Below are 13,377 nucleotides of genomic sequence, written 5' to 3' on the forward strand. Positions count from 1 at the left end.
TAAGAAAGAGTCGCTTTTACATCGCTGGCACAAAGACGAAACGTGTACTTATGTTGTTAAACCGGCGTAATTCGAGCAAGTCGAAACTTTCGCAAAAAAAAAGAAGAAAAACGAAAGAGAGGAAATAAATGAACGTTGTACAAGTGAAACTTCACGGGAAGACTTCCCCGCGGTGAAGACCGGTTACGTACGTATTGAGCGACTTCAATGAACGGACGGCGACATTGCAGAGAGAAGTCGAAATACGAGATCTTCGAGATACTATACAAATCTACCGTGCGGAATCACACCTAAATTTAGTTTTATTGCGATGCTAATGATCGCGACGTTTCGTGAGGATATGCGACGGATATATGTATTTGCGTAACGTTACCAAGAAAATATGTGACGAGTAATGGTAATCCTTTACAGTTGACGAATTAATCGCGAATGCTTTCAGCCCGGACTGAATAGATAAATGTAAGATTACGCCTCGACTTCTCTTTGCATGATTACGCAATTAATTACACAGTTTATTCGCAATATGCTTGACGTGCGAACGTTGCGAATCTTCGAGGGGTCCCCGGGTCGTTATAGGTCCGGTAGCGTCGTTGCGCTCGTCTCTCCAGAAACTATGTCTCGTGTCGCGCGTTTTACGTTCTCGCGAGTATATTAGAAACGGCACGGGGTAAAAGCACGCAATGCCCCTACAGCATCGAGAAGGAGAGAGACCGCGGTTCGTTGACCCGCGACCACGTGGAGTAGCACGTGCATACGCGAGAGATTTCGCGCGCGGCATACGATCGTTAAGTGACTATCGCTTGGCACGGCTCGCACTCGTTGGGAGCAAGGAACTGTTAATGCGACCGACGTTCGTTAGAAATTTTTCACATTTCTTGCGCCACCAAGCATTCGCTTAGCCTAATCGCTCGTTAGACAAGTCACGTGCTGCATTCGCCACGCTGAATTTACGCCGCGCACAATGACTCCGACGAGAGTACGGCAATGATGACGTGCTGCGTTGTATCCTTGAGGCCGCTTGTTTCCTTGCAATGCGTTTACCTGAGCGAATACCTCGATCTCTATTCACTCATTCTTTTGTGTGATTACGCTCTTTCGTTTACCTCTCAACAATCGACAGGAAATAGATATAATACAACCAGTGATGAATGTCAGTATCATCGAAAATATTTTTCACAGAAGAATCTTTAGATATTTTAGAATTTGAAATGGAATTTCTCTTCTTAAAAGAGAAATCTTAATGAGGAAAAAAGCATGCTATCTAAGGAGACAAGATTTTAATATTTTCTCTTTTATCTTTTATTGCTAATGATGATATTGCAATATATTATTTAAATTATGGTGTATATGATTATTTAATATATTAATTAATAATTTATATACTCGTTGTTATTGGTCTTGATTTCCTCCAATACGGTTTAATATTTTCACAAGTTAAACTTAACACATTTATGTGTTTAATAGCAAAATTGAATAATAATTCAATTTTGCTACTTATCCTTATATTAATCGGCGCTTCCTGAATCATATAACAATGGTCATTTTTTGTTTTGTCCATTTCATCAAAACTCTCATTTTGATTCTTTATCCGATTCTTTATCCGATTTTACATACGATTCTTGCCATTTTCGGCACGAATGGGTATGGTTTCACCGAGATACAACGTATGCAATGCGATTTAGTCATTTTTAAAATTACATTTTTTTAAACCATTACTTGAATATATTACTAAAATATTTTTTATTTAATTCTTGTCTATCTGTCTTTGTCAGAGATATCGGTATCTCTGAGATATCGGTTTCACACGTATTGAGCTAAAAAAAAGCTTTTAATTTAGAAATATAGCGTGAAAAAGTCCCGTTACAGCTAATCCGGGGTGGCGGAAAAGGTAAAGGCAAAAAATAATAGTGGTGACCTAGGATTAAAAAGCTTAGCGGTCAAAGTCATAAATAGAAATGCTAGCTATGTGCATACCTGCAGAATCATCTCCATTGATCTCACTAACAATAAGATTAGTGCATGGTTTCAGCCATAGTCAATGGTGCTATTCTTGGCTGCTCTCGTGGGTAAGAGAATCTAGAATCCTATCTAGAATTCGGGATAATAATATATTTTAAAATATTACAATAGCAGAATCCGTAATGGTGTCATTGACCTATCTTAATTGGATGACGAAGAATTTATCGTGGCGCTTCTTCACAATAGGTTCTTTTTTTCATTGACTTTCCCCAATATTTTCACATATTTTTGACCGGCCCTTTTCTTCAATCAATGAATGAAGTATCAATAAACTTGACAAGGGTCCTGGACCCATGGTGTAAAAAGCAAGGTGAAAATCCTGAAGATGCTGCATGCGCACTCATTCAATTGTTAAGTCAATCCCGCGCGATCCATTCTGCAAACGCAATATAACACCGGTTGCACGCATTTTTCGTATCGTTGTCTGCGAAAACAATTGTACGTGTGTTTCATATTCTTGTGATTATTTCATCAACTTTTGCTATTTTGCAACATACGCATAAGTAGTAAATAATAAATAAGTAGTAAATAATTAATGTTGAGAAGACTTCTAAGAAGATTGCGGTCCGATTCATGCTCACAATGCTCTTGGAATCATTTCATCCTTGTTGTTAATTGAATATTAAATAAAGACAAATAATGCTCACGAGCACTTTGAGCGCAAATCGGACCGCAGCCCTATATTGAAACTGCGATTACGACTCAAAAAATGGACGGCCGGCCAAATGGTAGTCGCGAGTTGCAGTCGCTGGCCGCTGTTTTCTGATTGGCCAAGAAGGAATCGCAATTGCAGTTGCAATCGCAGTCGCAGCCGCTAGTGTGATACGGACCTTAGCTCTTTGACGCTCGCGGTAGATTAATACAGAGATATCTCTGCTTACTACTCTCAGCAAAATAGGAAGTAAAATATAAAAAATTAATGTAAAACTGAAAAATCGAAAAGGATCATCAATAATTAGACTGATCTTTTGCCTCCAAATTTTATCCATCGAGAACTAAAATTTTGATTAATGGGCAAATTGACTAAAAGTCCTAATTCGATTTTTGTGAGAAAAAGTGTCTTGCAAAAGGAAAAGAAAATCCTAGGAAAATCAGCCTAAGACGAGGAGAAAGAGAGAACAAAGATAGAAATAATTAACAGACATAATAGAAAATATTATAGACAGACATGGAGGTGGGCGAGGCGGGGAACATGATTTAAGAAAAGAAGTAGAAAAGAAAATGAAAACTCATATGTGGAGTGCGAGCTATAATCAATAGGGAACATGAAAAAGTCATTCTTGTTCGTTTGCGGTTTCAAGATGTCCGGTTAGAATTTAGGCTACGAGGAGGCTTCTCCGAATCTGGAACGCGTGGTCGTTGGCCTTGCCTTCGATTCCCTACTTGCGAGATTTTTGGGCGCGACTCTGCGTACGCGGCGTGTTTGTATACCCGCACGTTAAAACGGAGCTTTTATCTAATGAACGTCTAGACCGGTTCGCGAGTCGATCGTGCGGACGCTCGCGAATCACGCGACAATTTTGTCCGAGACCCATGCGGAAGGGAAAGACAAACACGTTCGCTTTAGAAACGTACCTTCGTTATTTTGTCTCGTACATTTCTAAAGCAAACGTCGTTTTCGTTTTCCCCTTCTGCAAATGCTTCGATACTTTGACTTGTACATTTCTAAAGTAAACGCGAAGTATTTCTTTTCGAAATTTTCTGGTTCCTTCGAAATACTCCTTTGAGAGATCTAGCCTTGTTTTTCGTTTATTTCTTAGATAAAGATAAATAAAATCAACATGAATTGCTAGTTGGTGAATAATAAGTTTATCAATGTACATGCAAATTATATTAAATATAATAACGAAATGAGAAATGCTGAGAAGATTTCTAGATAATAGCACAAGTAGAGATAAGAAATGTAATACATACATAAATATCTTCACCTCGTGTTTAGCACTCAATTAACTTTGTTTCTGATCTAAAATATATTTATTTAATTTAAAGATGATGTTAAAACATCGCATCGTTAAATAAAAGTTAGATAGGTATATTTTTGCATTAACTGTATACAGCATGTATAATACTACAATGAAATGCTACAATAAATATATAATAATAATTACAGTTTGAAAAACTGACAAGTAGATTGATATTATTTTGAAGAACTCTTAAAACGTGAAGTAATTTTTTAAATTAAAATCTAACAATTAATCTATGCCAAAACTATTTACAGGCATCATTGTTTCATGCAGATTGCATTCTATTTGAATATTTATTTTCCCATAACTATCTACAAATGATCGATGATGTATTTTGAATATCGTCCGCTTTCTTCACGTTAGGATAACTCTCTAATTCTTGTGTTCTCTAATTCTAACTTATGACAGAGTGGCTATTAGATGTGTATAACTTATGTATGTGTATTGTGCGATTTTTATTACCAACGCCATTTTCGTGCATTAACGCGCGCGGTCACGAAATCGCTATCGTTAATTTCGTGCTGTTATAATTGCACGCCTTTTTTTCTCGCCTCGAATGTGTCCGGGCCTCCGAGTGAAGACGCGAGGCTGCGGACGGGTCTCGGACGCGCGGCGGAGACAGAGGGGTCCGGAGGGAAAGGCACGGAATGATTCGGAGATAATATACCGATGTACTGAATTACGCGGCCGGCTACCGAATCATTTTGACCCACATCCGTGGATCGTCGTCGCCTCGAGGCCGGAGATCCGATCAGGCGCCTTCTTCTCGACGTTACTTTGTCGAATCTACCGTGCCGTTCGTTTTCAGAACGGCGATAAATAATCTGTCGAACGAGTGAAAGAAGAAAAATCATGCCATATTTTTCGTACCTGATCAGAAATGAAAGATATTCTATGATAGATGCAGCTATGTAAAGAGTAAAAGTTACATGGGTTATTTCGATGCAAAACAGCTAAAATTAAGTATCTGCTTTTCTATGTTAGAAGCTATTAATTGCAGATAAACTTTTTTTTATAGATTATTTTAAAAAAAAGATTTAGTACAGAATATCACATATTGCTTATGATATTCATTTAGACATTAAGTCAACAATACATTTTCTTGAAATATTAAACTATCTTATAATTCTATAACTTAGGATTTTAAAATATATTTAACATCTTCAACTATAAATTAAAAATGTATTTAATTATATATCTAAGAAATTTAATTGATAATTAAGGATTTTAAAAAATATAATAATGAAACTTCTTGTTAATAAAATTTCATTTTTTATTTAATCTTTTTTGAAAAAAAATGATGGTTTAAGTTTAATCATCAAATTATCTAATTTAAAAATGTGTTATTACGTATACAAAAGTTGAAAAAATATGTCTTTTACACAGGAAAAAGTATTTAAAATTTTTTCTATACATATCGAGATAGCTGAATAAAACTTAATTTGTATTTACTTCGTGTATACGTAGTTTCCTTCCTCTATGCAAATGTATCGTCTCAATGTACACCATAATAACATGCCGTGATAATTTTAACCGGAGCTTACCATGGGACCTATTTTCTGGCGCTATTAGGTCGCAACAATCAGCGGAAAGATAAGCTGCGTAATTTATATTCAGGCTACATCCGCGATTATATAATTTTTATTTTTGACTTAAATGATTCTCAAACTCGACAAGTAACGCGAAAGATGACAATAATTATTGACATCTCAGACGCTGAAACTAACGCTACAGAAAAGCCGAGAAAAGACGTCCACATTCCGGAGCTGCACGCCTTTTACTTTACAAATCCCCTGAGATAATCTTCGTATTTGCATATCTGGTGTCTAAACAAATTCCGCTGGTGAGCGTGCTATGGTGGATAAGGATTTCGTATATAAGGAAAGGAACGGTACCCTGCAGTGTCAGATCTGCAGTGGTGCTCTAGTTCAGGGCAAACAATGGCCTCAACGCGAATAATCTTATTATTTGTAGCGATCAGCGTCACTTCGGGATTACCAGCCAAAAGTCATCGTGGATCCCACGGTCGCGCTATACCGCCCGAGCCTCGGTTCGATGGAGTCTTCGATCGCGATCACAATCATGAGGAAATTGGTAATTAAATTACTGACAATTTCATTTTTGACAAATTTGCAGCTATTGTGAATATATAAAATAAAAATTGATTTTTTTACTCAAGATCGATTTTATTCACAATAAGTGTAATATCGAAAAGCGCTTCATCAAAATCTGTCATTATCACTCTCCTTTTTCTTTTGCAGCTAGTAACATAAAATCTTGGAGTCCAAATAATCTGGAAAATGTTTGGGAATTGAGCGGTTTACACGAAGGTGATATAATGATTCATCCGGATAGTCCAACGTGGAAAAATGGTCTTTTAGACGCTACAGCACGATGGCCCGGCGGTGTCGTGCCCTATTTTATACAAGAAGATGACTTTGGTAATTTTTCTTCTTATATATAATTGTGATAATAAAGTATAAGTATAGTATTGCCATAAATATTTCTAATTAATATCACAGATATCATCCATTACATTTAGATTTACGACCAAATTTGCTAATGTTGATTAATTTCTATTTTAATTGGATTATCTGCATCGTTGTCTTTTTTCAAAAGTAAAACTAAAAAGAAGCAAAATAAATTTGTTTAAACTCAGATGTTAAAAATCCGCTGTTGAATTTTTAGTAATTCGTTTTACATAAACTCTTAAAAACTCAGTTTTAATTCGATATTAGTCATTAACATTCACGTCATTCGCAGATCGAGATCAAATCGAATTGATAAAAGAAGCCATGCAGGAGTACCATGAGAGAACCTGCTTGCGTTTTCGGCCTTACAAGGATAGCGACGACGATTATGTGACGATACAAGCGAAAAAGTCAGGATGCTGGTCCTTGGTGGGTCGCCACGGTCACGGACAGGTATTGAATCTACAGAATCCAGGATGCATTCATCACGGTGTTGTCGTGCACGAGCTTATGCACGCCTTAGGCTTTTACCATCAGCAGAGCGCCGCGGACCGAGACGAGTGGGTCACGATACATTGGGAGAATATCAAGTCGGGTACGTACAGCTAATAATGATAACATTATGTTTGTGAGGTAATCAATTGACATTATTAATTTCTTGTCTCTTTAGTCATAAAAAAATGATCGTGTACTTTGATTAATTATTGCAACAATTTTTCACGAGTATTTAAAGTAAACTTTGAACGCCATTTATTAAACAACGCTCAAACACTATTCGTATCCGAGTCAAAACGGTGTCAACTGACGTATTCTTAGGATGAACGCTCTTGTATAATGCATGAATAAAATTTTAATGAACTTTTGCAGGTAAGGAGCATAACTTCAACAAGTATGACAATCGCACTGTCACCGATTATGGTATCGGCTATGATTACAAGAGTGTCATGCACTACAGCTCCCACGCGTTCTCCAGGAATGGAGAACCTACTATTACGCCGAAGGTAATAATCGTGCGCGCACTCGCAATATTCCTATTGATTTCGGTTTGCTCTCAATGTACGTTTATGCTATTTCGCAGAAAGAGAAGGTGCAACTTGGTCAGCGAGACGGACTCAGCGAAAAGGACGTGGCCAAGGTACGAGCAATGTACAAAGAGCAATGTGGCGATCGTAAACCAGAAGGAAACGGCAGCAATTCCTCTGAGTCTTTCGAAGAGATTTCTCTAGAATGGATATTCGATTAAATTCATATTTTTAAATAATCGGATTCTAGAATGTATAATAATTAAGCATGGGTATATCTGCAAATATAGCACATCGTCGTGTTTTTTTAGATTAAAGTGCACATTTATCATTTTATAAATGAATATATAAAAATATTATAAATATTTCATCTCTTAAGTATAATTATCAGTCTATCCAAAAATAAAGTATTTAATCTTGAGGCATCGTAAGACTTATTGAGCAACAATAACATTGAAAACTGGTCTCTAACAATCTGCTTATTTCATCCTAAGGCACTTAACCGGTATTACAATTCTAACTGTAATACGTTAGTTGTTTCAATTCATTTACAGCCTCCTCCGCCGCCTAAAATAATATTTATATATATTATATAAATATATACTTATATTTATTATATATTATATAAAATCGCGTAAAAATACTGTATTAACTTACGTGTCGGACATGTTCATCTTCATCCTCGATTAAACCCTCTATAAGATCTCTCAATGACTTGTTCCAGATCTGCTGTAACGCTCTGCAGCAAAATCTACCCAGCAATCTGATCATAGTGCATGTCCTTGCTCGTAAGACACTTTGTCGATGATTGAGAAGTTTGTTAAGCTGCTCCACCGAAGCTCCTTCAAGAAACTTCATGTAAATTCATTACATTAAAATTAATGCGGCAACGCGGGAAATAATTTACAGTCGGCTCACCGGGTGTTTTTGTACGCAGCACGACTTGTTCCACAAGCTCGGCATTCTCAGGTTGAGATCGTAAAACGTTATTTAAAATAGCAACGAGATCTGCAACGACTCTTGCCTTCCTTTTTTCTAAAGTTAGCAGTTGCTGCAGAAATGGCATTCCATTCACAATGTAAATAGCGTCGCAAAACTGCATGAGAAATTGATTCTCAATGTAAACCAATCTACAGAGAACTAGCATCGCGCATTCGAGTGCTTGAAGTTCATCGGCGGATAAAGAGGATGCCGATCTCGTTCTCATGTTCCCTGTATTCGTCGCATTCAACTCGTTATCGGAACGTTCCGACATCAACAGCTTTATGGCGTAAACGAGATTTGGTACTACTCTCACGTCCAAATAAACCCGTTCGATCTTCTTGAGATTCTCCTTACTGACTGATACGGTAAACGGCAATGATAATAAACAAGTTACGTATTCGACAACTCGACAACCGGCTGCTGGATTTCGTAAAGGGGAAACAAACACCGAGACGCAATTCTGCTGCAGCAATGAATCAATTTCACCCTCCATAACTTCTTCCATTGATCTTTGTAAGAACGCAATCCATTCTTCGTTTTCGATGGGCCTTTCCACCGCCCTCGGATCCCAATCTGGCAATCTCATGTGTTTTTCAGCCAGGTTTCTCTCACCAAATTCCCGTTCGTAATCAATGCTCAAGCAGCTCTGTTTGCAGTCACCATCGCCATGCGTAGTTTGATCTACGTGTGAAGATTTTTCGATTTGCTGGCCTACATTGAGTCCATCACCTTGAGCATTAGTGTGATATATTTCCTTATTCAATTGTCGTATGGAATGACTATCATCCGTTTGCGTTTGAACAGGTTTCGAGTGATCGTCTTGCATTGGGAAATTGTGCTGCGCGTCTGCGCTATGCGGACAGTCACTCTGGCATAGAGCGTGATCTGCAGCTAAAAGATCACTTCTCAGAGACGCCCTGAGACTGAGATTTCCTAAGAGTACATCGATACTGGCGCTAGAATCAGTGCCACTTGGCTCACTGCGACGTAATGCTTGACAGTGGTTTATCATATGATGACAATAAGCAGGGGACATTAGATAGCCCGGTTGCGAGATACATGTTCGTTGTCGATACTCGTAATTTCTTCTTTCCTGTTCTTGTAATTTTTTTATTGCTTTCTCTGCAACCCTGCACGAAAAAAAAATTAATTATTCGCGTATATACTATACACTTTCTTTAAAAAAGAAAGGAACAATTACTATACTTGGATTGTTTTGCACTACGCATTGCTAAACTTTGTAATTGTTGCTGCTTTTCTCTTTCTTGGCTTGCAGATAACGGATCTGTAAATGGAGTCGGTACAGTGCTACCTACTATTATAATTCGATCCTTGACAAACGGATGTTGGAGAAGATTCGGCCAAGTTAATCGTTGAGAAGGGTCTTTCTGAAGTAAACCCTGAAATTAAAATAGTTTGTTTTGACAATTCACTATTATATAATATTTATGAATAACATAATAATACATCTTCTCGCAAATTAATGAATCTCTATATGTGTAATAAACGTATAATATACGAGTGCAAAAGTTTTATCAATACAAATACTACAATATTTTTACCTGTAAGAAGCTCTTGCAAATTGGAGATATGAAATCTGGCCACTTTATTGCTTCAAATCTGATCAACTTAACCAGGTGCAAGATTGAGTTAGTTTGAAATGGAGGAGCACCTACCACTAATTCGTAAATAATGCAGCCTAAAGACCTAAAATGTAAAATTACTTTTGAGATACATTTTCTACATAATATAAATCATAACACAAATGTGTTACAATAAAATTCTTTCCGAAGTACGATAATAGATTTCCCGAAGATTTTTTTCGTGCTGAACACGATTCGATACCTTTAGCAGAAATTTCTTAACACGTTTCGAATAAATTGGAATGAAAGAAGATTGACCACATTTAACATTTTTTTGTAGGAAAAGAAAACTTATAGTTTCTAAATAAATCTCAATGGCATCTGAAAATATAATTCAAGAACTTTCAAATAAACTTCGGTTCATCGTACGACTTCTTTTTCATCAAGTTATGACTATTTAAATTTTAGACTTTCTGTAAAATTTACAAGAAAAATAAATACGTATTTATACATGGCATGTGCGTTTTACGCAGAGATTAGGACCCCGTGATTCGTCACTTCCACAGTATTTAACTCTAAATACTCTCTGTCGTATGTGTATGTTTTATGAAGAATTAGAATACATATGCTATTATACATTTTTATAGTATTCAAAATAGAAGAATTATTGAAACGAAAGCGCTTCTCAAGCAACATATACGGCTGACAATACATACGGCTGATCAAAATTCACATCTATATATGTGAGCTGACGCCAAAACAGAATGTTGCAAAAAATGTAAAATTTAAACAGCTACAACTTGATGAAGAAACAACTTGATGATCGCACGATCGTACATTAAAGTTCGTTTGAAAGCTCTTAAGTTAAACTTTCAGATGCCGTTGAGTTTATTTAGAAACCAGTTTTCTTTTTGCCGCAAAAAAGTAGCTAAAAACATATTTTTTCTCTTTTTTATTTCAATTTATTCAAAATCTGGATGTGCTAGGCAAATTCTGCTAACGGCATTGAATTCAGCGCGAAAAAATCTTCACGAAACACGTATTATCGCACTTCGGAGAGAAAAAAAAGTGTTTTTTTTTTGTCACACTGTGTAATATATATTTATATATTTATGTGATTGCGCACAAATTTACCACAAATCAGCATTGTGATCATATGGATGTTCCTCTATGAGTTCTGGAGCCATGTACAATGGCGTACCTTTGATTGAAGTGAGTACATGAGTACCAGTGCTCATGCTACGAGCAAATCCAAAATCGCACAGTTTCGCTATACCATTTGCTTCCAGGAGAACATTTTGTGGCTTGAGATCTCTAATAATATTAACACAATTTTTACAATTGTATATTATAAACCATTTTTGTCTGCAATTGCATACAAACCTGTGCATCACCCGATTTGAATGGAGGTAATAAAGGGCAGACACCAAATCGCAAGCTATTACTTGTGCCCTCTCCTCGGACAATCTACCTTCCTTGGCGAGTATGTGGTACAATTCCTTATCTGCGTATTCTGTTACAACCACGATCTAAATCAGATATTTTATAGAATATCTAAAAATATATGCTTTACTTATGAATGTAATTAAAATCCGATATACATACTTCATTTTCTGTTTCGAATGAATCTATCATCTGCACGATATTTGGATGCTGCAAAAAACGCTGAATATTGCATTCTTGACGTAGACTGTTGAGCTCCTTGTTTGATCTGCCACACTGCAGGGAAAACATATCGGAGTCGTTAGTCATAAAGCAATACAAATTCTTTATCTCTCCTTGTTTCATAGGCAATATACCTTTCTTATCATTTTAAAAGCCACGATTTCACCGTCTGAACGCTTTCTTGCTTTGTACACTTGCCCAAAAGATCCCTCGCCGATAGGCTGCAGGATTTCATATTTCTTCCTTTTAAAGGTTTCGTATTTCCTCATTTTGTTGAGATACTGAAGGTGTCAAAAATGTCAAAAAATGCGCCTTTTATATGTGCGCATGACAGAAAAGGAAACTCCGTGACGTGTTGAGAGTTAAATATCGATAACTAAATGCATGAATGTCAATTATATAAACAATTATAAATTAAATGTAAGCGAAAACAAAAAAAAGCCGTCTTGAACTGTCTTCAACTGTTTAGTTTGCCAAATACTGAGAGGGATCATGGCGGCCTTCTTCGTGGGACCATCAGAACCATATAGACATATAAGATAGCTTCTACATTGGCTGGGTTTTCTGGTAGAAGGGGCATCCATACCATAATTGTGTGAGAGGGAAAGAGAGAGAAAATCGTAAGGTTTCTTGTCCTTTACTAATGTACGCTGCGCGCGTGTACGTTAGTAAAGGAGAAGAAACCTAACGATCTTCCTTCTCACACTATTTGTGGACCATAGACATATCCCGCCAATTCATCCATTTTTGAATTGAGAACTATGTAGTTATATCCATTTTTTAACACTTGATAAAATTATTAAAAATATTAAAATCATAGCTGAGAAAATGTTAAAAATAAATGTGGTTTGAGTCTGAGATGGCAGGAGTATACGTTAGTTAGATAAAGACAATCAATCAATCTCTGTCTGTCCTTGTCTCACCTTCGGTTAAGAAACGATCATGGTGGTAAACACCGAATGACCGGCAATTACATTAGAATGTAACAAGAAAATTATACCATTAATTTAAGATACAATCACGTCTTAAATTCAAAATTCCATTAAAATAAATTAATATTCAAAATACATCAGGAATAAGATTTGCTATTTACAGTACGTTGTATCACTAAATTTTATTTTACAATAACAAAATAATTACTTTGTTTAATTGTTTATAAATTAATTTATATATTATATATGTTCTTGGTTTCGAATATATTTCATTATTTCATTACGAAATCATTACTGAAGTATGATGCTATAATTGATTTTATAATACGTTGATTGACAACGTGCATATAAGTGTGAATATATAGAATTAAAAAAATGATTTACTTTGTGCAAAATACGTATGTTTTATTCAAATCTTTCTATTTAATTTCAATAAAAATATTTTAGGGACAGCATTATCGTAATATTATGTATAATTTTATCGCAGTTATCACACATCCATTGGCATGATAGCTCAGTTTTACTCAGGGCATCTACACGTAAAATATAATACTCTACATTTACGTGTAGACAACTAAACGTAAACTATTGTAAAAGTCATCTATGTAGACAGTCTAGTAGACTATATATTTATTCATTTAATAAATACATATAATTTAACATTTATGTAAAAAAAACTACCATTTCAGTAAGAAAAATTCTCTGGTTGCATTCTTAATAGATCGGAAGAGCACACG

General features: G+C 36.0%; 3 protein-coding genes across 6 annotated transcripts in view; 1 reads left to right on the forward strand and 2 right to left on the reverse strand.

The window, feature by feature from the left end:
• Window positions 1–5,910: 5,910 nt before the first annotated feature.
• On the forward strand, window positions 5,911–7,722 carry LOC105453414 (zinc metalloproteinase nas-15). Of its 2 annotated transcripts, XM_011695359.1 has the most exons (5): window positions 5,911–6,077; window positions 6,245–6,424; window positions 6,747–7,049; window positions 7,322–7,455; window positions 7,533–7,722. In XM_011695359.1, the coding sequence occupies exons 1-5, from the start codon at window positions 5,924–5,926 to the stop codon at window positions 7,695–7,697; spliced, it is 936 nt and encodes a 311-aa protein (XP_011693661.1). In that variant the 5' UTR covers window positions 5,911–5,923; the 3' UTR covers window positions 7,698–7,722. The 2 variants fall into 2 exon arrangements, with proteins under 2 accessions (XP_011693661.1, XP_011693660.1); XM_011695358.1 differs by having other exon boundaries at window positions 7,322–7,702.
• A 56-nt stretch (window positions 7,723–7,778) lies between these two features.
• Window positions 7,779–12,234, reverse strand: LOC105453413 (serine/threonine-protein kinase fused). Of its 3 annotated transcripts, XM_011695354.1 has the most exons (9): window positions 11,843–12,234; window positions 11,649–11,762; window positions 11,427–11,572; window positions 11,178–11,357; window positions 10,023–10,167; window positions 9,667–9,860; window positions 8,395–9,590; window positions 8,134–8,318; window positions 7,779–8,043 (listed from the first exon to the last, which is right to left on the reverse strand). In XM_011695354.1, exons 1-9 carry the CDS (start codon window positions 11,975–11,977, stop codon window positions 7,993–7,995), a joined length of 2,346 nt encoding a protein of 781 aa, XP_011693656.1. In that variant the 5' UTR covers window positions 11,978–12,234; the 3' UTR covers window positions 7,779–7,992. The 3 variants fall into 3 exon arrangements, with proteins under 3 accessions (XP_011693656.1, XP_011693658.1, XP_011693657.1); XM_011695356.1 differs by lacking the exon at window positions 11,843–12,234 and having other exon boundaries at window positions 11,427–11,556; window positions 11,649–11,739; XM_011695355.1 differs by lacking the exon at window positions 7,779–8,043 and having other exon boundaries at window positions 8,238–8,328.
• A 174-nt stretch (window positions 12,235–12,408) lies between these two features.
• LOC105453436 (chymotrypsin-1-like) overlaps window positions 12,409–13,377 on the reverse strand; it is a 3,887-nt gene continuing 2,918 nt past the window's right edge. Inside the window, exon 4 of the mRNA XM_011695396.1 lies at window positions 12,409–12,467. Coding sequence (XP_011693698.1) covers window positions 12,409–12,467 — 59 coding nt within the window. The remainder of the gene's footprint in view (window positions 12,468–13,377) is intronic.

The sequence above is a fragment of the Wasmannia auropunctata genome, unplaced genomic scaffold (assembly GCF_000956235.1).
Source record: "Wasmannia auropunctata unplaced genomic scaffold, wasmannia.A_1.0 LD336000.1, whole genome shotgun sequence".
Classification (NCBI taxonomy): domain Eukaryota; kingdom Metazoa; phylum Arthropoda; class Insecta; order Hymenoptera; family Formicidae; genus Wasmannia; species Wasmannia auropunctata.